The following is a 27,729-nucleotide window of genomic DNA, read 5'->3' on the forward strand; positions in this document are numbered from 1 at the left end:
GAAGGAAGGAAGGAAGGAAGGAAGGAAGGAAGGAAGGAAGGAAGGAGAAACACACCAGAGAGGAAGCCAGAAGCTCCAAAAGAGTTCAGTGGGATGAATTGCATCCAGTGGCTACAGAATAACGACTGCTTCTTGATGGAGAGAGGACAGAAAAGCAGAGAGGAGAGCTGGAACAGAGTACTCAGAAAAGGGGCATGGCTGGCTGGCTGGCTGGCTGGCACCTTGAACAGGAGGTCTCCACACAGCCAAATTCTGTTGCAGGTCCCCCGATTCACTGACTAGTAGAGACACCCCTTCTTACCATACGAGCCTGGAAGAAGGTCACGGGTATTTGGATTCTGAACTCTCACTGCTTTGCCTGGACTTGTAAAGATACACACACAAGAAAAAAACACCTCCCTTGCTACAGGGCTGCCCAAAACATTTTGTTGCCCCAAGGCCAAGAAGCAAGCAACAGAAGCCCTCGCATGAGTCACAGACTAGCGTGGGCCAAGCCGGCCCCACCTTTTTGGCACCCCGAGCAGAGCTGCCCACAACCACCTCCGGCAGTAAAAATGCAGCAAGCTGTCAAAGAGAAGCCGCCAGCCAAGAAGTCACCCGCGCCCTCTCTTTGGCAACTGGCAGGACTGCTTGAGAGATCGACCTGGGAGCTCTCAGGCACCCAGGCTGCCTTTCAGGCTCAGCTTTCCCAGCTGTAATATGGGGACAGCGGCGCCAACCTGTTTCCAACCAAATTCTGATAATTATGCCCACACATGTATAGCAGGATAGACTGATTTTATGTAAATGTGCATCCCGGTTTTTAGGGGATGCTGTTCCTGTTTTGACCATTCCTAAGTGGCCATGCCAGGCTGGGAAGGGCCTTGGCAACACATTCCCCTCCTGCTAAATTCTCCATGATGCCCCGGAGTGAAGCTGCAGCAGGGGCATTTTGGGAAAATTAAAATGGCGGCTCCTACTACAGGAATATTTTTGCCCAAAGAAGAGGCCAGGGAAAGACATCATGGGGAGTTTCCTGGCACACCCGCTGTGAGACATGCGTCTTCAAGCGCGCACGCAAACACCCCCTCCCCCCAAGAGGCATCAACTTCTGGGAAGGGGATTGAAATGACCTGGAAGAGTCTCTGACCTAGAAACACGCAGGAACTTTTCTGAAAATGCACCCAGTGAAACCTCCCCCACCCACAGCGAGACAATGACTTACTCTGGACAGATAAGAGGACACTAACTTAGACCTTGAACGGATGCCTGACCTGATTAGCGGCTGGCAGCATGCACATTTGCACGGGGGTGGGCCGTGCGCCGTGCAAGGGCGCTCGTGTTCGTCCAGCAAAGCTCCCAGATTCCAGGCTGGGCCTCCAGAAAGCCCAAGACCTCACGGGGCAACTGATCCCAACACCTCTCTTTGGTGACTGCAGACCTCGTGGCCACAACATCGGGAGAAGCTGTTGCACTCCCAGAGTTGCTGTGTCTCAACGCCAACCCTGCTTTTTGTACGTAGCCTAGCCTTCCCCACATGGGTGCCCTCCCTTAGCCTTGGACTACAACTCCCAGCATTCCCCATCCAGCATGCCCTCTTGCTCTAGGAAGGCCGCTCTAAGGACGTGAAACTTTAATGCATCGGGCCCTAGTGAATCGTATTTTCCTGCACCTTAAACTTTTCGCTCCTCTTGGTGGAAGATGGCAGATTTGCAGGGCCGGTTTTCCCAACTGGCTGCCCCCCTCCGAGCTTTTGTGGGAAGTTGTGCATGAAGCACCTGCCCCCTGCCCCACTCACCCCCAGATGCTGGGTAAGAGAGACAGGCGGTGGGAGTCCTGTCGGCTTGACTTTCAGCATCCTCAGCCGTCTTGTAGGAGTCCTGAGGCATGTCTATGGGGCGGGGGCACCCCCTGCAACCAGCGAGGACATGGAGGTAGTTGTCAAATGGCCCAGCACCCTTGCCAAGTGCACCCTGGCATGGAATTCCCAGCTCGTGGAGCACGGCACACGTGCATTCAACAATCGCTCCGATATCAAAGCATACTTCCCGGCCTACATGGCTAACCTGTGGAACTCACTGCCACAAGAAAGGGGTGGCCGCCAGCTCAGAGGCCCTTCAAACAGGATTAGACAAATTCACGGATGAGGACTGGTCTGAGATAACAGCTATTAGTCCCCGCTCAGCCATGGAGCCAACTGGGGGACGTTGGGCCAGTCACAGACTCTCAGCCCATCCTACCTCACAGGGTTGTTGTTGTGGGGATAAGATGGAGGAGGAGAATGATGTAAGCTGCCTTGAGCTCTTTGTAGGAAGAAGGCAGGATATAAATTGATAGATAAATAAATGAATAAATAAAAGATGGCTGAATGGACCTCCACTGGTATGCCATATGTTGGAGAGGACTGCAAAGAGAGGAGGTCACTGGAGATGCCCCCAACTTAGTATCTCCCAGATGGATTGGACTACAGCTCCCAACATCCTCAGCCAGCCGGGCTGGGGACAGCAGGAGTTGTGGTCCGGCCCTTCAGAATGGCATGCGTTGAGGAGGCTGTTACAATTCAAGCCCTGCTTGGGGGCGTCTCGGAGCCTTTGGCTGGCCCTGTGGAACTTCGCGTGCTGAACTGCAGGGGCCTCCGCACTTCCCCCCAGGTGAAGTCAGCTGAGCTCAGGTGAAACTAACTTCTGAGTAAATATACCTGAAGTGACGCCATCAGCCTGGAATCTTCACTGCCTTTCTTCATTTCGCCCCCTGCCCTTGTTTGCGCTGGATCTCCGACCGGACTGTTTCTTGCTGTGTGCGATTTATTCGCCGCAGCCGCCCAGCAATGCAAGGGCCGGGGTTCTGCAGGCACGCGTCTGGGAGCTGCCCCGGCTGACTGCCCCCAACACCCCCATGGCGTTCCCCCCCACATATCCTTGGCGGCCAGCTGGTTTAAGGGGAGCAGGGCAGGACAGCAGCCACACGTGCCCCTGCCTCCTCGCTCTGCCCCGTGACAGGGGCGGCCCTGGGTGGCCGATTCCCATCCCTGTCGGGATGACGCCGCCAGCCCCCCGTCCTAGTGCGGTGTTCTCCACAGGTGTGGGGCTCCCAATCCCATCAGCTGCAGCCGACCCGGCCAATGCTCAGGCATGATGGGAGTTGTCGTCCTGAGTCCCTGGAGACCACAGGTGAAGTGTGGCAGCAACTGGTGCCTCAGCCCTCTCTCTGGGCCACCCCTCCCTGGCCCAGCATCCCTGACCAGGAACCAGGCTGTCTGGGGCTGATGGGATCCGACGCCCGAAACAGCCAGAGGGCTGCAGGCGGGGGAAGGAGGGTCTCCGCAGGAGGAGGGGAGATGCGCCTGTCGGCGTCCGCCTAGACAGCTCCCCAAACCGAAGACGCCTCCGGGGCTTTGCACGGCCCAGGAGCGCCCCCCGCCCCCCAGGCTTGCGGGTGAGGGGCGGCTTTTCTGCGGGGGGGGCGGCTTTTCTGCGGGGAGACCGCGAGGGAGGAAACAGCTCTCGCATTCTGGGAGGAAAACGGCCCCGCGGCTCGGGAGGACCCCCACCCCTCCCTCCCCCCCTCCCTCCCCGGCGACTCCACCCCCTCGTCCGCCTCGGCGAGCCCCAGTCGGGGGCGGAGCTGCCTCCCTCTCCCCCCGACGCGACGCGCCCGCCCGCCCGTCAAGACGGGGCCTGACATCACTTCGCGCTCCTATATAGGCGGCAGCTGCGCTTTGTGAAGCCGGCTTTGTCAGGGCTGCGAGCGAGGAGCCGAGCGGAGCGTCGCGCCGTCGGTCGGCTGCCGAACAAAGGCCAAGCAGGCGAGGTAAATCTCACGCCCGGGGAGGCGCGGCGGCCCCGAGGAGGAGGAGGAGAGGGGGGGCAGCGGCATTCCTCCTCCCTCCCTCCCTGCCCCGCGCCCCCGGCCCGCCTCACGCCCCGTCTGCTCTGCTCTCCTCTCCGCCCGCAGCTCGCCACGTCGCCCGCCCGCGCCCTCCGCCCGCGCCCTCCGTCCCGCGCCCAGCGCCCGCCTGCGGGGTGCGCGCCCCGCGGCTCGCAGCCATGACGGCCAACGGCACCGCCGAGGCGCTCCAGATCCAGTTCGGGCTGATCAACTGCGGCAACAGGTACCTGACGGCCGAGGCGTTCGGCTTCAAGCTCAATGCCTCGGCGCCCAGCCTGAAGAAGAAGCAGATCTGGACGCTGGAGCCCAACGGCGACGACTCGGCCGCCGTCTTCCTCAAGAGCCACCTGGGCCGCTACCTGGCGGCCGACAAGGACGGGCACGTGTCGTGCGACAGCGAGGCGCCCACGGCCGACTGCCGCTTCGTGATCGTGGCGCACGACGACGGGCGCTGGTCGCTGCAGTCCGAGGCGCACAAGCGCTTCTTCGGCGGCACCGACGACCGCCTCTCGTGCTTCGCGCAGGCCGTCTCGGCGGCCGAGAAGTGGAGCGTGCACATCGCCATGCACCCGCAGGTGAACCTGTTCAGCCTGAGCAGGAAGCGCTACGCGCACCTGAGCGCGGCCCACGACGAGATCTCCGTCGGCCGCGACGTGCCCTGGGGCGTGGACTCGCTCATCACGCTCGTCTTCCACGAGCAGCGCTACGGCCTGCGCACCTGCGACCACCGCTTCCTGCGCCACGACGGCCGGCTGGTGGAGCGGCCCGAGCCGGGCGCGGGCTACACGCTCGAGTTCCGCGCCGGCAAGGTGGCCTTCCGCGACGCGCAGGGCAAGTACCTGGCCCCGTCGGGGCCCAGCGGCACGCTCAAGGCCGGCAAGAGCGCCAAGGTGGGCAAGGACGAGCTGTTCGCTCTGGAGCAGAGCTCGCCGCAGGTGGTCCTGCGCGCCGGCAACGAGCGCAACGTCTCCACCAGGCAAGGTAGGCCCGCGCCCGCGCCGTCCACGCGTGCCCTGGGCGTGGCGGCGCCCTTGGAGCCGCGGGTCGGGCCCGGCCGGTCGCGTTGCCGCTGTCCGCGCGCCCCTGCGCGCGCGCGCGTGTGCGTGTGTGTGGGGGGGTGCTTTCCGCTTGGCCACACGGGCCTGGGCCAGCAGGGCCCCCCGGGGGGGGGGTGGCGACCGGGTCCCCCGGGCAAGGCAACGGGGCAGGAGCAGCAGGAACGCCCGCGTCAGCCAGCTCGTTCTCTCTCTCCCCGGTCAGCATCCTCTGGGTTCACACCGCCCAGAACACCCCTTATGGCTTGAGGGGCTGGACACGTGCGAATGGAATGCATTTGAAGGTGTTGTATCTTCTGCACTGTGCTTTTCCCCTTCTTTGGCCCGTATTTTTGCCAAATGTGTGGTTTCATAATTCCCTTCTTTTCTTTTTTTCCCCCAAATCCTATACTGGTTTTTTCACTTGGAGAGCAGCTGTGTGTGAATGGGCTCCATTTGAGGAGCAGCATCGTGTCTTTTCCTCTCCCCAAACCATGGCATTTGCTTTAATCTGCACCTCTGTGGATTCTACATTAATTTTTCTGCCCTGGGTGGCAGTGTGCCTTAAGACTTGAGATTCAGGTGTGTGTGGACAGATTTCGTTGGAAGGCTTTCTGTCTAATGCCATTCTCCCCCCCCCCCTTTTTTTTTAATCCCTTCACTGCACCTTTTAGCCATAATCTGTTGGTGCAGAATTTTGCTCGGGGCATGCTTTGGTTTCTCTGTATCGGTGTGATGGATGGTTCATCGCTGGGAATGGGAACAGACTGTTTTACAGGCATGCATTCATAATTAAGGGTAGACTATAGGCTGAACTGTGGGTTATTATGTTGTCTGAACCCAGCTGTGCTGACAAACCATGGCTTATTAACTACAAACAGCCCATGAAGAGAACTCAGGGTTTGTTGCTGGGTTGTGACCTGTGGGTTGTTATCCATGGTTTGTCATCTCTTCTGGGCTCAAGCAAACTGATGAACTGTGGGTTCTTCTTGAAATGTTGATTTAAGTGGCAATGTTGGTTTAAGAGGCAACCCACACAATACCATTTCATGTTGCTTCAACCCTGGGCTTTGTTTCTGAGGCTGCTGTGCTCCCCAGGCACTCTTAATGGGGTCACATAGGCAAATTGCTGGATATTTTAGGATCTCAAATGGTAGTTTATGCACGTGTAGCTAAGGATTTGGTGGCTTTTTTTTGGTTCTGGGGGTGGGGGAAAATGGAGATCGCTTTGGATACAGCTTCATCCCCCGATTCCACCACTGCAGTCTGTGCTTGATTTTATTTTAAATCCTCCCACCTTTCCCACAGAAAAGCACCCAAGATGCTTCATTCCACAAAGTCATAGAGCCAACTAGTGGCATCCCCTCTGGAATTTGGGGTCCGATGGCCAGTGTGGTGATGTGGCAGTTTTCCTGTAGCAAACTCGCTTTCTCCCCACGGAGCTTTCCAGTGGATAGGAGCTCTCTGAAAGGAGGAACACCTTGGGCCCCTGTATTTGGGTGATGTACATTACATGGATTTGGGGGCGGGGGGCACCGGAAACTCCATCTGGTGGAGGGTTTGCCATCGCATGTGATAGGCCAGGCAGAGAATCATGTTTCAAAAGTGGCGCTCGGCATGGGAGGTGAGGTTTCTCCGTGTGTGTGTGTGTGTGTGTGTGTGTGTGTGTGTACGTACAGCTGCTAAGGGGGAGGGTTCCTTTCCTCCCAGCTCCCCCCACCCATCGCCGGAGTGCTTTGCTTTGTCCAGGGCCGGGCTTTTGCTTTTGTTACAGCCAAGGCAGGGAAAGAGATGCTCCAGAGCCCCCTATCCTGGGGGCATAATGCGGGGGAGCCCTGCCCCACTCCAGGTCCAGGGCGCTGCTGCTTTGGGTTGCTTGCTCCGAACTTAGGGGCAAGAGCAGCTGTTACAGATTGAAGGCCTTCCTCTGGGTCTCCTTAGACACACGGTGCATGGCCATCCCCCCCCCCCCCCCAAGAGTTGATAGGAGGGACGAGAGGCATAAGAGAACGGCTGTGGCTCATAGAGAGCGGGCAGGAGTTTCAGCTTCTGTCCAGTGGAAGGATGTTAACGTGGCCCACGGATGCCCCCCCCCGCCCAGCGTGGCCCACGGGGGCCGTGATGCCTCCGGACAGCTTGCGTTTGCCTGCTCTGGCCTAGGACAGTGTCTTCTCCAGCTCCAGGTGCTGTCACGCCCTTTCCTGTTTCTCTCCCCCCAGTCTCGCTTTTGCTCCCCCTTCCGCCCACTTTTCCTTCCCGGCCTCTCACGAGAGGCGCCGTCCCCCACCTCCATTAAGGGGAGGGTCTGCTGGGTCCGCCCACCCGAAACAAAGAGGCCAGGTGGACGGTTCCCCTCCCGGAGGTCTTGGGGTGCTTCAGCCAGGCCTCCCCCTCCCAGCGGCCCTCCCCTTCCAGCACGCTGCCCCCTCCCCAATCCAGCCATGCCCCCCCCCCCCGCCCGCTGTCTCTACCTGCTGTGCAATTATTTCAGGCTGCAAGTAGCATCTCTTTTCCCTTCCTGCTGCCTCCCCCCACCCCGCGCCCCCCACTCCCCACCTAGAAGGGGCAGATCAGATTACCTCGATCAAGGGCCTTGTGGGTGATGGTCTGGGGGGAGGGTGACATGTGACGGGAATAGAAAGATGAGGCGTGTTGATTGCAACACCAGGCTTCTAGTCTAGTCCCTCCTATCTGCTCCTCCTCAGCCTCTCCCTGCCACACCGCTCTGCCTCCCCCCCCCCATCTTCCCGGTCCCTTTCTTCCCTATCTTGTCCAATATGGCCCCCTCTCAGTCCCTCCCGCCTGCTTCCAGCCATTTGTTCCCGCCTGCTAGGCATCTGCAGAGCTCCTCTCCTTTCCGAAAGCAGGGTGGGAGAAGGAAAAAGCTTCAGCAGATGGTTTCCCCCAAAAATACATACATGCCCGGCCCTCTTCACGCTCAGGATGCATCTGGGTTTTTTGTGCTGAGCTTGGAGTCCTCCTTCTGAAGAAGAGAGCATTTAAAATTGCCCCGTTGGCTCGGAAAATCCTCGGTCTTGGTGACTCGTAATTTGGGATGGGCGGTTGTGGTGTTGGTGATCGGCTCGGCATTTCAGCTAAACTGCCTCACTCCTGTAGCTTGTTGGTGCTTTTAAAAAATCTAGGCTCCTCTTCGCTTTGCTCTGAAAAGCTGAGTCATCAGGACATCAAAAGCAGCTAATTCCACAAGGCAGAATTCTCCAAAGCTGCATTTTTTTTTTAGTACATGCAGTTGGAAAGGCAGTGATTAAGCGCTTGAATTACTTGCCTCTGCCCAAAAGAAAGATTTTATGGGCTCTTGTTAAACGCGCCTCATTTTAGGAAAGAGCCGCAGAAGGGACTTGCATTCACTGCCACAGCGTTTCTCTTTTCAGTCTAGCATACTGACTCGGCACTGCAGAAGAGGCATGCAGAGTGACGCTTAAAATGGCACCTGTTCTTAATTCTGCACTCCCACAATCCGAATTCTGCAATCTTTATCAATCATGCGGTTCTGTGCAGTTTGCATGCTTTCCCTTGATTCTGGTTTTAGGGCGGCACTGAGTAATCCACACAACGTTGAAGTAAATGCTGCCACCCAAACAGCGGAAAAGTCTAACCACTTCTGACCTCTAATACTTCATGTCTTCGTGGCCATAAGGACTAGGAACTTGAGATGTGCACGTTGCTTGTCAAAGGATGAACGCTGGCCAAAATACTGGTCAGCCTTAGCAATAAGCAGGTTCCCGAATCATTTGGTATCTGTAGAAACACTTGGGGATCCAAGGAACAGTTGAGGGCACCACCACAAAATGGTTCCCGTAGGGGGCCTGGCTGGTCCAAAGTGCATTAAAAGGGAGGATGGGAGAGAAATAATAGTGGCGGGTTGTGAGGGAAGAGAGAAAGCAACGCTACAGCTAGAAAACGCTCGCAAGGTTTTCATTGCACATTTTCCAAGGGTCTAATTCAAGCAGCTTTTTTCCCTTTTGGGAAGTCTGTGGAGAAGGGATAGCTTTGCGGGTGCCCCTGGGAGGGCCCTGTGAGGGGGACCCCACACTTAAAGCCTCTTCTGTGAGGAAGGGAGCGGGGGAAAGTGTAGAAAGCTCAGAAAGCACCCGATGCTTGGGAGATGTTTGGGGTTGGGCTGGGGTGGGGGCGTTGTGGCCAAACGGGGGGCTGTTAGGGCATCGCTACGCCTCCCGCTCCTGCCCGCGTCACTTCCCACCCCTCATCCTCACTGCGTCCCGCTGAAGCTGCCACAGCCCCATAAACGGATTGCAGCTGAAAATCTCCGCCGAATGCCTGCCTTCTAGCTGAGCGAGGCAAATGTGACCTACTTGAAGCCACACAAAGAAAGCTTTGCCTTCCCGGCTGGCTGTCCCCTTGGTGGAATCGCTGCCTCCCACCCTCCCTCCAAGTGAACTTTGGAAGCTTGCATGCGCGTGGTGGGAAGCCCTCCGGGCACTCCGGGGGTGCGCTGGCTGGCTCTCGACAAGATGCCCGCGCATGCGTGGTCGGGCCTGGAGGACGGTGGTTGGGTGCAGCTCCTTGGGCCAGCGTGCCGGATGCGGAGGGGGAATGTCGCGGGACGAGGGGGGACCGGTCTGCGGAACGCCTGTCCCACGGGGTGGAGCACGATGCTACCGGGCGGCCTTTCAACAAAGCCAATAAAATAAAAGCGCGACACGTGCGTGCAACCGCGTGGCTTGAAAAGCGCCAAAGTAACAACTCCAGCACTGGGGAGAGGCAAAGGTAGGGCCAGCCTGGCGCCATGGAGCGTGTTGTGGACTACAGTGCCCATCAACCCCAGCTAGTGCAAGAAATTGTAGTCTGAAATCTCTCGAGGGTGCCGAGTCAGGCAAGGATGGTGGATGATACCATAGTTGGAGTACGGATGTGGAGCCTGGAAAAATGCATGGAAAAATATGTTCCCCCCACTTTTGTTCAAAAAGTTTCTGGGTTTGTTTGTTCGTTTGTTTGATTTTTGGAGTGGGGGCATCTTCACCTTTCTCCTCCTGAGATCCTCAGGATATCCAAAACATGACATTCCTGTCTTGGCTTCCTTCAGGAAAAGCAAGTTTCTTTCCGTCGGTTTTCTTCGTCAGTTACTCTCTAAATAACTCTGGTTAGGTTAGGCAGAGAAATGGCCGCTTGCGTAATGCTCCCCACTGAGCTTCCTGGCAGCATTAGAATTTCAATCTGGGGTCCGGTTGGACATTCTACCCCGGTTAGATGTGTGATTTTTTAAAGAACTCTCAAACAAGAAGCCAAAAATGCTTTTACTTGTATTGCTTTGCCATGAACTGCAAAGGAAACTTCGGGGAAGCTACAGAACCTCAGTCTACTCTTCTGTAAGCTGGGGTTAATTCTGCTCTGCTCTGCAGGGTTCTTGTAAGGGCCAGAGAGAGAATATGAATGACTAGTACAGAAATGCAAGGCCCTACAATGCTCTCCCAAAACTCCAAAGCAGGGACATTGCTCTCCTGAGGTCTAGCAACTTGCCCCTTTGCATTGCCCTTTCCAACCAGATGCATTGGACTGTAACTGGACTGGCACCCTCCAGATGACTTGGACTGTAATTCCCATCATTTCCAGACTGCCCACCCGCAGTCCCTGATACCGCCAGTGAAAGGGTTGCGCATCCTCGCTTCGGAGAAGCTCCCTGCCACCTTGGAGTGGAAAGGGACCATCGCTCGGTGGCACAGCAGGAAGGCCCGAGTTCACCTCGGCATCTCCCTGGCGAGGAAGACCAGCTCAGCTCCCTGGCCGTGATGCAAAGATGACCCTTCCACCTGCGACTTGGCAGTGCCTGGGGCGCAGGGGTGGTGGGGTGGCGCACCTCCTCTCTTAATACTAGAACCTGCGGCCATGTCCTGAAGCTCCATGGCAGGAGGTCCCAAGGCAGGCTACAGCCAGGCTGTGCTGTTAAAACTGACAGTGGCTTCCAGAAGGTGCGGGCATGGACCCAAGAAGGAGCCAGGTGCAGAGCCAGGTCACTGCAGGGGGAAGACAGGGTACCTGGCCTTCAGCAGCACCTGGCAATGCTGACCCTTCAGCCAGCTCTTCTCTCATGCGCGCTCCTGACCTGATGTGGAAAGCCTTTACACAGGACATCTGCTTGGGCCCTTCCTGCTGATTACAGACCTTTTCGTTGGGCAGAACTGTGGCTGATTCTAGCTGGCCTTCTCCAGGTCCTGCCCTAGCCCAGGCTGCTAGTTTCTACAATACAACATGAGTGCATCGACACAACAGATCTTGTTCATCATATAGTTCTTTTCCAGCAAGCATGGCCGTGGTTTCAGAAACCTGTTGTGGGTTTGGGATGGGCCAGAACTTGGGCAGCTTTAAAAGAGGACCAGACTGGTTCCTACTGCTGTTAGCAGCTTCTAGCCGACGGCTGTAGATTACCTCTGGTTTTGGAGGTGTGGTGCCTCTTTATGCTGGCTAAGAGCTCAAGGACATGGGAAGAGCTCCGATGGGTCACACGAGGGTCCAGCCGCTCCAGCGATGCTTCACTCAGTGGCCAACCCACTTCTTCCAGGTTCCACCAAGCAGGGCAGGCGTGCAGCACCCAAGTTCCCCAGCAGCGGGCATATGCAGGCATACTGCCTCTGTAACTGGAGGAAGCATGCAGTCATGTGGACTAGTGGCCCAGATAGATCTCCTCCTCCATGCATTTTTGCAGTCCCCTTGGAAAGTTGTCCGAGCAGGTAGCCCTTCACCCGCTCCCTGGCAGGTGGGACATGCAAGTGGAAGGCCAGCGAGCTGAGCGCTTGATCTGGGGCGGGAGGTAGAGCCCCTCTCCCCAGAGGGGCCTGGCCACTGTGGGGGCAGCAGCTGGTGGGTGCAGCATGCACCTTTTGAGGTGCTCTGTTGTCATGAGGCTCCTTGGAGGCTGCACACACTTGGGGACCGCTTCTGTTTTTTCCTGGCTGCGTCTTGCCATGTTGCTGCTGTGACCGTCTTTAAGGTGGGCAACTCCATGCTTGGGGAAGGCCCCCATGGCTGCCCCCAAACTGCCGATCCGTCAGTTTCCTGCGCCATTTTTCATCCAGCTTTAAGGTTGGAATGCTGCTTGTAAGCCATAGTTCCTCATAAGGACCTCAAGCTATAGCATACATTTTGAAAAAAAAAAGCATTTTGGCTCCACCCTTATTGCTTCCCCCATGAAATGCTTCCGCTCTGCCCCAGTTTCTCCAGAATAGAATATGGCCCACTGGCCGGAAGAGGCTGCCCACCCATGGAAAAGGTGGTCCGATGCTCCAGTTCAAGGCCTCGAAATAGACCGCGCACTGCTGGGTGGCCAGACAGCTTTGCCAGATCGAAGAGTTCAGTCGCCCTCACTGAACACCGCGGCGGAGCCATGGCTGGGTTCGGCGGAGCCATGGTTGGATTTGGCATTGCCGCCAAATGGTTCCCGAGGGTGCAACTTCTGGGCCTTTGTGGGGGGGGGGGGGTTAGGCTAGGGAAGAACCCCTTTCTGGCACTGCCGGTTGCGGTGTTTCTGGAGGGCAGATCGAGCTGGCCTTGCATCAGGCAGGTGGTCTCTGCAGACTGGCTGCGCCTGGCGCACATGCGCTCGCCGCATCTTCTCGAGTGGTGAATGGCCCTTACAGCAGAAGTGGGGGTTTCTCTTTCTGGTGCAGCCGCTGCTTCTGACTCTCGTGCATTTTTATTTTTCTTTGCGCATACTATCTCCACCTCTCCCCCCCCCCCCCATGTGGCTTTTGCAGCCAGGGTCTCTGGTGCCAGCAACCTTCCCTTTGCCCTCTTGGCAAGAGCTGTTGGGCCTCGGATTTTTTTTGGCAGATGTTAAATATTTGTCTGATGGGAGGAGGAGGAGGGGAGAAGGGGGAAAGCGAGGTTAGGAGAACAAGGGCAGGATTGTGGTGGTGGAAGAGAGGCGATTTCGAGCTTAGTTGCTGAGGGGGTTGGTGGGGTGGGAGAGAGAGCTCCTGTTTCAGTCCTTTGTCACTCTGGAAAACCAGATGTGAGGCAGGAAAAGGAGGGGTTGTTTCATTGGATGGAGAAATACAGCTGTTCCCAGCTCAGTGCTCCCTCACAGAGGTGCCTTTTCTTTTTGCAAAGGGTTGCTTGGCGCATTTCACTGCAAACTTTGGGAAGAGGTGGCCGGGGCTCCTCCAGCGAGGAATGACATCTGTTGCCCTTTGAGACTCCCTTTTTTTTCATCAGGGCTCTGCGCTTGCCTCTCCCCCCAGCAAGATAAGACTGTCTTCCTAAGGCACAGTTCTGGGTATCTTGAAAAGATACTTGGCTTGTGTGGAAACAGCGATGTTGTGAATCGGAAGCCCTTCCCTTTCATCACTGCGAGGCACTCGGTCTGTAGTTGCCCAGCGATGAAGGAAATGCGCACGCCACCAGCACCGAGGGACACGTCTGTTTCGTGTGACCCTGGGCATTGCTCCTGCGTCTGGAGTTGTGCTTCCTCCTCTCCCTGATAAGATACGGGCAGCACCAGGAGGCTTCTCACTCGGCACGTGGCGGGCTCCTGCAAGCCCGCACGAGGGTGGGACTTGTCCGTGTGGTGTGATGGCGCATGCAAGGCGTCGTTGGCAAAGCCGGAGGGTGGCCTCCCCAGGCGACTTGGGCATAGGGTTCACCTGCATGGCGGCCGCCTGGAGAGCCAGGCCTCGTTTATCCATTTCTTTAATTCCTGCACCACCTGTGAGCCGGAGTGGGAGCACGGGAGGCTGCTAAGCTGAGCCTCTTCCGTGGAGGCTGCCCTACGGGCCAGTGGTCTTCTCCCACCGGGCAGCGAGATTCGTCACCTGCACCCCTTCCGTGCAGGATTTCTCCTGTGCAACCAAGAGGTTGGTCCGCCTCAACCTTCCGAGATGTTTGACTACAACCCCCATCACTGGCTGGGGGTGATGGGATGTGTAGGCCTGCATTTTGAGCACACCAAGCTGGGGAAGGCCGGCTGGCCTGGCTTTCTTAAAGGGCAGGCATGTGGTCGGGTGGTTGGAGGGGATCTTAAAGCGGCTGCCTCGAGGGCATTGCTTGAGAGCACCTCCGTGCCCACCATCCTGGGCCTGAAGGACGTGTGGATCCCATCTGGAGCTCAGGCGTGGCTCGGAAAAGGGGGTGGCCAGCTCTCGGGACTGCCCTGCCCTGCACACACGGATTGCGACCCACGAGGCATCCACGGGGGCGGCTGCGCGTCACTGGTGGGCCTCGCCTGGCGCCACGTTGTAGACCTTGCCTGAAACGAGCTTCTGAGAAACATCCAATTCCCTGGAGTTTGGGCAGAGGGAGGCTCCCTTCCCATCCGATTTCTCCCGCCCTTCACCCAAGGGTTCTCCGTAACGTGTCCGTCCAAACCAGATCCGCTTTCCCGAGCAGATGGATCCCAGGCCGTGCCGCGACTTGTCTGGATGCCGCTTTTGTTCCCTGTGGCAGGCGGGATCCTGGTCAGCTGCCGCGCTGTTGCCAGAGCCGCTGCTCCTTGGCTGTTCTGAAAGACCGAACAATGCCAAAATCCCTCGGCTTTTGCGGGGGCGGGGGGGCGGGTTGTGTCTCTTCAACGGAATCGCGAAGCCCTAATTTGATCCAGTGTTGCAGGGGCGGGGCGGGGGTGGGGGGGGGGGCTGGGAGGCAGGCTGGCATGCGCCTTCAGCATGCGCCCGAGTGCGCCGGTGCGAGTGCAGAGCTCGGCGCAGGGTTCCCCACTGCGGTTGCGAGGAGCATGGAGGCGAGGGGGTGGCCCTTTGTCCCGGATGAGCTGTTCCCCAGCTCCCCTAATTAGGAGTGGAGCCTGGCAGATGGTGACAGGCCGGTGAGCATCTGCCCTTCGTTAGAGCTGAGCCACTCCCCTTTAATTGGGCTTTGCTGGAGGAGGAGGGGAAGGGCGGCCTCGAAAGGAGCTTCCCTGTAGGTCTTGAGGCAGGAAGGGATCGCTTCTCCCCACAGGAAGTGGGGGATTCAGCTGGGAGTGCCTGCAGGACTGGGATCTGCTCAGCACAGAATAGCAAGGAGGGGCATCTCCATCCTTCAGCTGATGGGGCCGAATGAGCACTGAACCCCACTAGACCTTGGGGCCGGAGCCGGGCCCCTGCACCCAGCCGTCCCTGCAACGGGCAAAGAGAACGAAGCAACACAGCTGATGCAAACGCCATGCATGGTGCTCTTAATTCCCAGCGTTCTTCCAGTGCTACAGCTTTTGGTGCATGCAGAATGCAGAGCTGCGCACACGGGGGAAATGTCTTTGATCCAGGTGTGCAGAAGGTTTTGTGATTGTCCTAAAGTATCAGGAATGTCGGCACATGAAAAGTAGTGGGAGCCGCACTCGCCTTTGCATCTAAAGTTCTACAAACGTGTATTGAAAGATTGAAATCATTTAAGGAGCACCCTATCCCCTTTCTGTAGGGTCTAAAGTCCAGGGTCTGAAATGTTCCACAGAGAATACATCGTGCCTCTGAATGTACAAGCCTGTATCCTGCATCTGTCCGTTCGGTTTGGATGCTTGCTGAAAGCTCAGCACGGCTCATGTGAAGGGCATATTTGGGGTGGAAGTGCCCAATCCCGTTTCTTTCTTTTCTAAGGGAGCAGGTCCTACACATGTTTGTAGCCAGTACACAAACTCACAGTGAATTCTGTCCTAAATGATGATGAACTCTTACTGAGGCAGATGTGTGCGATGTCACATTTCCTTTTCCTCTGTTTGTCGCTCCCGCACCTGTTCATTGTTTTTGCTATTTTTGCAAAAGAACAAGCCCCCAGACCGCAATCTACACAGTGGCTGCTGACCATTCTTGGGATTGCAGCAGGTATGGAGGGCCCCTTTAAGTTAACCCGTTCCTCGCCTGCAGTGGTGCCCATGGGGAACCCGTGCATCCAACCACCCCTTCCAAGCCTGGAAGGACTCTTCTGAGGCCCAGAGCAGAGGGCAAGTGGGTTAGATTTTGTCTCCACGCCTGCTCTGGTACCAGCAACAATCCGGCTCTGCCAGAGCGAGTATGATTTGCATTTTTTGGCAAAAGCTACACATTAAATGTCACTTTGCTGGGACTCCCAGTGTGAGTGTTTAGGGTCCCTTCTTTGTATGCTGACTTAGAAATACTTCTCACTTCATTCAGTAGGACTTGCACAGAATCTGGCTAAGAGCAGCTCCGTCCTGAACTGCAGCCCCTTCGTTTCAGCCTGAAACTAATTGGCGAGGATATGAACCAGAAATCTGGCTTGGCTTTCTTTGTATGCCGGTGAAAGCACTCTAGCTGCAGCCATGGGGGCTATGGGAACAAAAGGCAATTCTCTTCTTTCCGAGTCCCTGCGGCTCAAAAGATTAGGCATTGTTCGGCTCTGAGTGCTTTTTCCCAGATGTTCCACCTTTCCCTCCGCCAGCAATCCGTTCTCATCCGCCCCTTCCCATCCTCCAACCTCCACCATTCTCCCTGCGGTGCAGGGCGTTCCATGATGTGTCTTCAGCTTCACATTTCTGGGGACCCGGGTGGTAGACACAGTGCCGAGGGATCTTCGCAGCCTGGTTCTGCTCAAACTGCCTCATGGGATCCATTCTCCACCCGGCTCCTTGTGCCTTCGTCCAGGCAAAGAAGGGAAGATAAAATGACAGCTCTAAGCCTTGTGCCGGAAGCTGGAAGGGAATGTTGCCAGCAGATCCTCATCCTGGCACATCTGTTGCACCCTTTCCCCAGATGTGTCGGATGGCAACTCCTGGACTGCCAGTCGGTGGGGCTGCTGGCCGTGGGAGCCACACCTGGTGGGGGAAGGCTGGGCCAGCGGGTCTTCCGCAAACGCCCCTCTGTGCCAAGCGGAGGAGACCCACTGGATCCCGCAGAGGGTGCTTCCTGGCAAAGGGTTCCCGGTGCTGCCAGCCTTGGGCAATTGTGCCCATGCTCTTTCTGGCAAGGAAGAGCAAACAGAAATGGAGGAATGGCTGCGAGAGCATGGCAGGGTCATGAACTGCGGGTGCTGCCATGCCGCAGAAGAACGGGGCAGAGCCGTCGCACGGTCAAGTGTTCCTCCACCAGCACTGCTTCTTACCCAGGGTCCCTCATCCCTGCAGCGCCAGCTGCATCCTTCTGGGAAGCCCACCAGCAGGACGGGAAGGCGACCCCGCGACCCCCCCCCCCCCCCGACTGTGCTAGCCACATTCGGCTGCTTGCATTCCTGCACAGCAGGCGTCCGTCTGCGGGCTGGCAGGTCCCCCCCGTTTCACGCTTATCCGAGTTGGCAATCGTCACCACGCTGCCGGACCACAAACTTCATAAAGCAATTCTTGCAAAAGCCCCTGGCAGAGGAAATAATTGTAAAAAATAGGTTTACCTCCTGCTAATGGAGACAAGCTTAATTGCCTTGGTCTTGCATACAGGCGAGAGCGTTCTAGGGGAGCAGTGGGTCCCAGTTCACCGCCCTCCGTGTGAAGGGCTCCCGGAGGACAGACCATACTTAAAGGGCGTCCTCTTTTTAAAAGGCTGTTCAGTCTGGTCCACTTCAGCGGGGGCCTCAAAGGTGGACACGGGATCCGTGTGCGGCCCTGTGCTAGCTCCCCCTCGGAAGGCCTGAGCACGGATCCCCTAGTGGGGCCTCCTCCCTAAACTCCCCCCCAAACAGGCAAATCACAAGGCGCGCCTCCTTTGCCTTTGGCCTCTCACATTTTGCTGATGCGAAAAAGAAATCGGCCCTCCAGCCCCAGCCGCCTTTCGTAGGGAAGGGACAACTTTCCCTGAGCGCTGCTGGGAACTTGGATGCCCCTGAGGTGCAGCATCTCTCTCGCCGCCTCCACACGGCCCGCTCGCTGCACCTCGGAGGAGCTACCCTGCCTGTGCGTCGCCGGATTTCAAAAGCGAGGGACGCTCGCATCTCTTGCTCGCCCTCTGCTCCTCCGCCTCTTCCACCACCGCCTTCCCTCCTCCTCTCGGCCTCAGCTCCGCTCTTTGTGCAACGGCTTTGGGAGAAGCGCTTTGTGGGTAATGCAGACGTGCCGGGCAGGTGGGGAGGGGGAGCCGTGTGTCGCTTAGCAACGGCGAGGCAGATCCTGGCTGTGGGCCGCAGGTGAGCTGCTCCACGCATCAAGGTCGGAAAGGCATCCCTTGGCCAGGGTTTTTCCTTGCTTGAGGGGTATGGAGAGCAGGGTACCTTTCTCTTCTTTCCCATGCGGATTCTTAATTGAGTTCCCTGCTTAGGGTACAGTTGCTTATCCATTTTTAAGGGCTTCATAAAGATTAAGGAAGACCCGGTGGGAACATTTGGCACGAGAAAGAAAGAACTGGAAGGGCTTTTTCTCTCTTGGCTGCTGCTCTCCTGACCTTGTGCCTTAAGAGAAGGTGCCAACTGTCCCTGGAGTTTCCTTGAGCTAATCCTGCAGGAGAGAAGCATATGATTTTATTTTTTTACGCCAAGGACTTAGTCTGCTGAGCAAAAGGCGAGAGCGATGACTTGTGTGCTTTAAAATGCTTTGCCCCTTGCAGAAGGGGGGCGACTGGCTCTCTCAATTCGGCTGTCCCCCACCACCGCTACCAAAAGGTCTGCTGTTCCCACAGCGCTGTGGATTTGAGTTCCCAGGGCAGCAGGTGGCCGATGGGCCCTTGGCCGTGTCTGGAGAATGTCTGCTCTGTCGCAGACCTGGGAATGAGCTCCACAAATTATCGCATTATCCACATGAGTGTGCAGTTGATTGGACGCTGGCACCGGTGCAAACGCCAGCCCTGCAGGGGCTGAGAGACTTGGCGGACTTGGAAGCTTGCTTGCGACATGGAGTTTTGCAGCCGCTTCTGGGCAAACAGAATAGGCTAGTCTTTCCCTGACCAGGTGCTCTCCAGATGTGTTGGACCACAGCTCCCATGATCCCCAGCTGCCCGGACATTGAGGTCACGGTCTTTGATCACAAGCATCCCCTCCTGGTTATCTCAACCTTGCTCCATTTCAGCAGTCTAATTTTAGGTGGGGAAAGAGCCTTTCCTTCGGTTTCTGTTCAGCTGTTCAGGTCCACCCTGCCTCAGAGGGCTTTCCTTGGGCTTCACCTTCCCCTGGATCTTGCCCTGCACCTTTCGACATGGCCCAGGGCTGCCCCCAGGTGTGGTGGAGGATGCCACCCCCTTGTGGATGCTGAAGCAAGATTCCTCGGCTGGCTTCTGCACATATTATGGGAGGGTAGCACCTCATCCTTTGTCTCAGGAAAAACTGTGTTTTGGTCCAGCTCGTGATTCCAGCACATGATCTTAACCTAGTGCAAAAAAGATAACGGAGTTGGTGCCTGGTCGGCCTCGGGGGGGAATTATTCCATAATGGGGTGCCCCCACTGAAAAGGCTCCTTTGCTGTTGGCTACCCACTAAGACTCCCTCAGAGGAATCTCTTAGGTACCAAGTCTAGGTGATATAGCTTCCATATAGCCTGAAGTCCCCGATCCTGCCTAATCTTGGAAGCTAAGCAGGGTCAGGCCTGGTTGAAAGTTGGATGGGTGACTTTAAGTTGTGAAGCATCCGGAGAGCTTCAACTATGGGCAGTAGAGAAATGTAATTCGTAATAAAAATAATAAGTCCAGGTAGAGTTAGTTCTATAAGACCAGAAGAGGTGTGTGAAAGGCATTGCAGCTCAAACCATATAAAGCGTTACAGATCCACCTTTAACGATAGGCTCCAGTGGTCTATCAGAGTCTCGTGGGAAGAGGCTGCTTCGTAACAGGAAATGTTCTTGGCTCCTTTGTGAATTACAGTAACTATTTCTCAAATCTGCATCGTTACCTAAAATGTAGCATGTGCCCAAGTGGATGCAAATAGCTGTCATCTTTTTTGGAAGACGCATTTAATCTCTCACACTCTTTTTTTTGGTGATACATCAATGGCAACGCTAATTTTAATTAACCCCGGCAACTCTGAGTTGATTGACGAGAGAGACGGGGAAGCGCGTTGACTGTTCCACCCGTGCTTGCTTGCTTGCACCGGGAGCCGCTGGGGCCTCCTCAGCTGTCGTCCTAATTGCTCCTGCTCCCAGCGGGATGCGTTGCCTTGATTGCGCTCACGGGCTCCCTGTGGAATTCAGGCCTGGGAGCGTTTGCCGCGGGGCACCCCCAAACAATTGATTTGCCCTGGGTTGCGCTGGAGATTCGTCCCGGCTTGTTGCCAAACGTTTACCCTGGCGTAGGCTTCCATTTCGCCTACCGAGGAAGTCGGCATCTCAAGAGGTCCACACGTCGTACTTCTGAAGAACCCGTCCTGGGGGTGTGGGTGTCCCTTTGGTCTCCGTGCAGGCCTCCCCGGTCTCTCACCCTCTGGATGTGTTGGATTCAGCTCCCATCAGCACCAGCCTGGGTGGCCAGTGGCATTTCCCGTACATTTTATTTCCCAGGTGAGTGGATTTCAAATCCTGCTCTAAGCACAGGGAATCTCTTCTCTGCCTGCTGGGAAAAGCTGCACAACTTTGCAGGTGCGGAAGAGGGTCTGGATGCGCCCTGCAGACCATGGCTGGGCCGCCATCCCCCATGTGGCTTGCTGGGGTGGTGGCTAAACCGCCTGCCAGAAAAGCGCACTCACCACTACGCCAAGCAAAATGTCCTGCCTCCCAAGACCTCCCAGCTTCCACCATGGACCTTCCACCTGAGGTTCTGACCTGACTGGGTTCCAGGTATGTGCCAAGGCTCATCTTGGGAGTGCTTTCTCAGGGATGCATCCGGCTCGTTCCTGGACTGCAGTTCCACGTGCTGCTCTCTCTGCGTTCCCTAGAAGCAAAAATGGCAGAAGAAGAGAAGATACTAAGTAGGAGATGGAGGGAAGCCCCAGGCTTGGTTTTCCAAGCGCTGAGCAAGGCAGGGCATTTTGGGGACTTCCATGCATAGGGCTGCCGTAGGTCAGAGAGGGCCTGCCAACACACAGTCTTTTCACTGTGCTCTGCAGGTGTCCCTTGCCTTCTCCCAGAAAGCTTTTCCTCCTCCGCCTCAGTCTTGGCTCACCCTCTCCTTCCACCCAGCTGCTTATCTCTCGCTAATTACCATCCTCCCATGGATAGCAGCCGGGAAGCCACCTGACTGCTCTCAAGGCCCTGTCTGGCCTTGGCAAGACTGGTAATTAAACGTCCGAGAGCGCTGTTATCTGCAGATGAGGCTGCCTGGCTCTTAAGTGGGGGGCCATCCCGGTGAAAGAAATTGCCCCCCTCTTCTTTGGAGCAGTCATCACCTTTCCGTCAGTCAGAAGGTGCCCTAGCCCAGGGGGCAGGGTGGGTACTGTGCTAGCAGAAGCCCCCAGTTTCATTCCTGGGCATTCCCCAGAAGGGCTGGAAAGAGTCGTCCTCACCCCCCCCCCCCACGAAGAGCTGTTGCCATCAGCTTTTGTCAGCAGGTTGCTTTCATGCAGGCTCCAACTCCCATCAGCCTTCATCAGCTAGCGAATGGGCAGGCCTTCTGGGAGTTCTAGTCCAAAGCATCCCAAGTGCACTGGGCAGGGAAAAGCCAGAATGCGGAGCTGGGGGAGGCCAGCTGCCCAGTTTGGAAGTTGGGGTTATAAAAGAAGAGGGCTTCCCGGGCTAAGTGCCCCCTGTTCATTCCGGCTTAACTGGGTTTGTAGCATCCCTTCCACCCCCGAAAGAGCTTGCAGTCACAAACTCTTTATTTATTCAGACCATAATAAAACTAATGCGCTGAAAAGGCCATCAAAAGCACAACATGCAAAGAACAACGACGCCGACTCTGGGGGTGCCTACATGCTGGGGCCTGTTTGAGTAAGAAGGGCCAACGGAAGGATGTGGGTCTAATGTCCCTTGAGAGCTCCACAGCTGGGGAGCAGCTACCAAAAAGGTCCCCCATTTTTTATTTTTTTCTATATCCTGCCTTTTTCCTACAAAGGGCTAGAGGCAGCTTACATCATCTCTCCTCCTCCATCTTATCCCCACAACAACCACCCTGTGAGGCAGGTTGGGCTGAGAGTCTGTGACTGACCCAAAGTCCCCCAGTTGGCTCCATGGCTGAGCGGGGACTCGAACCCGGATCCTCTGAGTCCCAGTCCCGTGCTCTTCACCACCACACCCCACGGGCTCCCATGTAGCGCTTCTCGGTGTTCCTCTGCAGGGGGACTTTTGCCCAGGCTCTCAAGGCCCGGGCAGGTACATGTGGGAAGGGGCCCTTCAGGTTGGCGTCTTCTCTGTTTGCCCTGGCGGTGCTTCCGCACCCCCTTCCCATCTGTGAGGCAGCCAGAAACTGGGAACAAGCCCAAGGGAGTTACTGCATTTGTGCTGCATCCCATGTGCAGGGTCCGTGAGCAGATGCCGCTTAATTTTCGGCTGGAGGGAAAAACAGGACAGCCTCTCTCCCTGTAACTGCTGAGGCGCAGTTTGCAGGGAACCGGCCATCCGGAGGGTTTGGGGGAAAGCCCTCGTGGCTGGGCCATGCCCTGGCCTGCAGCTGCCTGAAGATTTCCAGAGATCTCTGGGGAGCATGCCTAGCGAGGCGAATAAGAATGTGCAATCCATCTGTGCCATCAGATTTATATCCTGCATTTTTTCCTCTTCTAAGAAACCCAAGGTGGGTTTTGTCACGGTTTCCCTGCCTTTGTATCCCACCGGTTTTCCTCTTCTGTGGAACCCAAAGTAGATGCACAGCTCCATTTTATTCTCACAACAACACTGTGAGGTAGGTTAGTTTAAATAGTGACTAACCCAAAGGCGCTCAGTTGAGCTTCATGGGCAAGGAGAGACTCGAGCCCAGATCCGAGTGCCAGTTTAACCCTCAAACCACTAAGCCACACTCCCTTCAGGGTTTGCTTCCATCTACTAAATATCCATGTGTGGCCAGACTGCGATAGAAGCTCAGACGGGAATTTTATATACTTCTGTGTGTGAAGGGGGGAAATGCAGTCTTGCACATAGGAGAACCTGGCTCTGGTAGGAAGCCATTTTGCATGTGTGAACTGTGTTGCAGGTGGGTTGACTGGGGGCCCGGCTAGATGACCCTCATGCCACAAGTTCTCCGTTTCTCTTTCCCCCTCCAGTTGTCCTTCTGTGCTTCTGCTGTTGGTCTGTGGCATCAAGTCATTTCCAGCTCTTGGAGACCCTATGAAGGAAAACCCTCCAAGAGCCCTCTGTACTTTTCTGATAGTTTAGCAGGGGTGGTTTCAAGCTATTTACCAGGTTGGGGTTTTTTGAAGGAAAAATAGCTCAAACACGTGCTGTTTTGTAAATCGTGGTCTCATTGAGGTCAGCCGTAGTGACACCGCTGTCATCCCTTGGACAAAGACTGCATCAAAGTGATGTGCAGGTGTCTCTCCAGTGCTGGAAGGACTATCACCATGGGGGAAAGACTGGATGTAGATGCAAGCAATTAATATCAATGCGTGGAGGAAAATATTCCAGCCTCGGTGTGGAGAAGGTGGGGTCTGTTACACCAGTGTGGTGTATCATCCTGGATGTTACAGATCAGCTCTTTGAGAAGACCTTAGTTGTCAGTCAGGTTGAGTCTCTTTTGAGAAAGAGATCTAAGAAATTTAAAGTACTACTAGTAGTACCTGAAGGTGCAATATATACTACCAGTAGTAGGTATACCAGTAGTAGTTTTCATAAGGGCCCAGAAAGCTGTCTTAGGCCAGGCCAGGTCTTTCTCTGTCTAGAAAAGAATGGTTTATTCCATCTGGCAGCAGTTTTCAGATTGAAGGTGTCTTTCCCGGTACTCTCCCAGTTAAGCCCTTTCACTGGGCAATGGTTCTTGTTCGTTCAAATCATGGGATGTATCAGTAGCGAAGAAAGTGCTCTCTCACTAAGCTACTGTTCTCCCCGATGAAAAAGAATTTCTCCCCCTACAATCTTTTAATTAAAATAAATGTTAATTAAAACAGAGTTCTAATATGCTCTGGGCGATGTAAGTGTATTGAATTTCTCTGAAGGCAGCGAGAAAGGCTTATCCGTGCTGGGTTCCCTGGCTGCCCCACAACTAAACAGGAACCGTAGTGTGCAAGGAGGAATTCTTAGACTTCTCAGTGCTGGAATTCTTAGACTTCTCAGAACTCAGCTTTTCTGGGCTTCGGGACGCTAAAAACATGCAGTTCATGAAATCTTTCTTGTGCCGGGAGCTGCGTTGCGTTGCGTTGCGTCGTAGGGGTCCTCTGCAGTCTTTGCAACTGAACCCATCCTTGGTGTTCTGGGCTAGAACTCCAGTCCCAGGGCCTAAAAGCCGCTGTCCGGAGCCTTTGACTCTGCCTTCCCTTTCCGCTGCCTGGCTTAAATGTGTTGGCAGGAAATTATACTCCCAGCCTCATAAAAAGATTGATGGCCAACACACTCTAGACAGTGCAAATGCCTGATAAGTAAAATTAAAGCTGGCAGGGGAAGGAAGGAAGGGAGGGAGTGAAGCTATTGCAGGAGGAATTGCTTTGCTGCGATAGGAAGTGAAGGGAGGGGGAGCAGGCGGCGGGGGCATTTCGAATGCCCTGAGCCCAGGCTGGTTTTCCTGGTGAAATCCCGACTCAAGGGGGCTGGGCTGGGTTTACCGTTAAGCTCAGCCTGCTCTGGGGCAAGGTTTTGTTCTGCTTGCCCCCTGCTCTGGTTCCTTCAAATGCTGTGTGCATTCATGAGCTTCTGTTGCAGCCCTGACATGTCAGTTTCCACGTATGTAACCTGCTCCTTTGGCGGTTCCCTGGACCCGGCAAAGCCCCTCCTATCGAGCGGGGACAAGCGTGCACTGGCAGGATACTGGGGGAGAGCAGCATGAAAGTCCAGGTCTTTCCCCCTTCCATTTCTCTTGGGGGCTAGTCCGTTCAGCCTGAAACCAGACCTGTGCCACAGCTCCCAGAAATGCCCAGCACGCCCCCCCCCCCCCACTTCTGCACTGGGTGAAGCTGATTGAGTATGTATGAGAAACCGAACCCCAGGCAGCAGAGGAAGGACCAAAATTCACAAGGAATTTCTCCCGCTCTCCCCAAAAGCCAGATGGAGGCCTTGGGTTACATGGACTCATCGGAAAGGAATGCGCTTCGAAGGAGCACAGCCGTGCTTCAAAGGCGCTGAAAACTGAGACTGAACAGCGGGAGGGGGGAATCCTGGGAGAAAACTGACCCAAGTCATTTGCTAGCCAACCTGCGACCAGCTGGGCTACACTCCTTCGCACCTTCAGACAGACAGCAATACCTGCATATTCCATATGTCCCACCTTGGAGCCCAGGTAGATCCATCCACAGACTGCCACCTTTTGCAGGACTGTATGCAGCTCTTTAAATCCAGCCTTTCCCATTCTGATGCCCAGCAGATGTGCTTGGGGTACAATTTCCATCATCCCCTGCAGCCCAAACATGTCTGGAGGGGACCAGGCTGCTGGAACGCATCCAGTCATCAGAAGGTGTGGAGGGTCCTTTAGGTGGCCGTCCGTATTTGTTCTGCAGTACCCGGCTCGGTTTCTCCCACTGCCAACTCCAGCCCCTTTCCTCGGTTTGAAACCGTTTCTGTCTCCCTGAACTGCTAAGGCAGCAAGGAAGCTGCTTGCCAAGCATGATATATAATCTCACACACTCTCTCTCTCTTTCTCTTTGGCAATTTAAGAACACTTCAAGTGTAGCAGGGTCTTAACGAGGAGTATAAACAGAGCTTGCTTCTGCTGCCTGGGTGGTCCTTCAGGTGTGTGGGGCCTCGGCGCTTTAGCCTCCAGCCCCAACTGGAAGTCCTCTCAGGAGGATGAAGTTCACCTGATGGCAAGGCAAGCCAAGCCCAGGTCGGTCTGGCCAGCTCTGCTTGGCAGGAGCTACCCGGAGTCTCACGGAGCGGTTTTCTCCCAGCCCTGATTTGGCAGGCCAGGTGGGGATGCTGTGATGGAGCGGAACCCCTTCCCGTGTGGCTGGTAGGATTGGTTCCACAGATGGGTTCCATGCTCGCTTGCTCACTCCTTTCCGAATAAGTCGCGGCTGGCTTCTCTCTCTGTCGATGGTGCCAGATTGCTTCACGCGAGGAGGGATGGATGGAAATCCTTCCATTCCTTCACGTTCTTTGGCCAGACCAGGTTCCCAGAACAAACCAGCAGCTGCTGAAGCCATCCGTGGGAAGCCGAGATCTCGTGCATGCAGCTGTCCAGTCTTGGGGTCAGCTTTCTCTCCCTGGCCAGCTCCCCTGCATTCCAGACGGCCTCCGAGAAGGAAGAGAATCTTTCTCCACTCCTTAATTTGATGCCCGCTTTCCACCCTTGGTCCTCAGTGGGCAAGATGAATAAGGTATCAAAAACTTCTTGGGATGGTAGGGGAAAGTCACCATTTTTACTTTGTAGGAAGGAGTCGCGATGTACCATTTCTAGAAATTTGTAAAAGCCATGAGGAAAGTGTGAGGGTTTTTTCGGGGGCTGGTCCGGGAGGGGGAACATTTTGGGAGAAGTTGGAAACTGAGTAACACTGAAAGTTCTTTGATGCTTTTCAGAGGTCCAAAGTCACTCCGTGATTTTTAGAACAGCCTTCTCCCAACCTGCTGTCCTTCTGCTATTTCGGACTCCAGTTCCTATCAGTCTGAGGCAGCATGGCAGTGCTCAAGAATTCTAGACCTTGTAGTCCCAAACATCTGGGGGACCCCAGCTTGTGAAGAGCTGCTTTGGGAGCATAAAAGCAGGTTCCATCTTGCTAAAGTTACATTATGTATAATTTTGTTTGCTCATATTATCATGATATTGAAAAACTTTAAAAAGCAAACTCAGGAAATTTGTGATGACTGTCTGAATTAACCATTTGTTTAAATCTATCAAACATGAACGTTTTATGAGCAAACCAATATATAGAAGATACTTTAGTGTTGTGTTGGATGTAGAGAGAACATGAGCAAGTTGTCCCTGGAGCTTCTGGAGCCAGAAGATGCAGGAGGAACTAGAGACACCGGAAAAGTGACACATCCATAAGAAAACTCAGGGAAATTCCTAACCCTGTTCTTGTTTGTGCAATGAAACAGGGGGGAAAACTGGAGGAAAAGCCATGTTATTTAGCTTGGAAAGGCTCAGCTGAGGAATGATAAGCAACCATATTTAACAAAAGGACCTTTAAGCGATCTCAGCCTGGTATTTCATGAGACTTTCATTCACTTTGGCAAATCATTGCCATTAATGAACATCTGATCTTTTTATAGGAAAGGGGATCTTTGGCAGCAAGATCAGTTCCATCCCTCCATCATAAGAACCTTGCCATTGAGTAGCTTCTTTCCAGAAGAGATGGTTGAATCCTAGTGATACCACTTAGAGGTTTTATAACTTAAGGCGGAGTGGTCTAGCAGTAAGGTCTGACTGAGAACTTTGCTGAAAACTGTCACAGTACATCCGCTGGCCCAGAACTTCATAGTTAAAGATTTAAAAAAGAAAACAAGGGAATAGGTCCGCATGTCCTGGGCACAGACTGCTGCAGGGAGAGCTCTTAACTGCTTCCTTGCATTCTGGAAAAGTCAGTCCCTGGTCCCCCACCCTGGAGCCCAGCACATCTGGAAGCTGGAGAAGAGATTTCTTGGAGTTCCCAGGCTGACCTAGCCCAGCTGCTACATGGCTTCCAGCTCTCCTTTCTCTCTTTGCGGGAAGATGCTGATCACTGGCCTGGGCAAGGCCAGTCGCTGCATGCGTCTGTGAGCTGGTTTGGCGAGTTGCAGAGGCAATATCCGCTCTGTCTCCCTGCAACAGCCTCCCTTTCAGCTGCGACTCCTCCTCGGAGAAATCTCCTCGGCCCCGGGTTTCAAGGAACCCTCTCAAGCGCTGAGTCAGCATCGCTTCACGAGTGACACCAGGCAGAACCAGCCTCCTCCTCCCTCCCTCCCTCGCGCTCGCTCGCCTCCCTCGTCTCTGCTTCGCACCTCTTGATATCCAGCCAAACACACTGGCTCATTCAGCTGAGAAAAGTCTGAATCCCAGATGTGAGTGGACCCAGCTGG

The 27,729-nt window shown here is 55.3% G+C and overlaps 1 protein-coding gene across 1 annotated transcript in view; it reads left to right on the plus strand.

Annotated features, from left to right (window-relative positions):
• The first annotated feature begins 3,986 nt into the window (after window positions 1-3,986).
• FSCN1 (fascin actin-bundling protein 1) overlaps window positions 3,987-27,729 on the plus strand; it is a 31,568-nt gene continuing 7,825 nt past the window's right edge. The window contains exon 1 of the mRNA XM_044433526.1: window positions 3,987-4,848. Coding sequence (XP_044289461.1) covers window positions 4,026-4,848 — 823 coding nt within the window. The 5' untranslated portion in view covers window positions 3,987-4,025. The remainder of the gene's footprint in view (window positions 4,849-27,729) is intronic.

Source organism: Varanus komodoensis, unplaced genomic scaffold (assembly GCF_004798865.1).
Source record: "Varanus komodoensis strain SLA01 unplaced genomic scaffold, ASM479886v1 scaffold26, whole genome shotgun sequence".
NCBI lineage: Eukaryota > Metazoa > Chordata > Lepidosauria > Squamata > Varanidae > Varanus > Varanus komodoensis.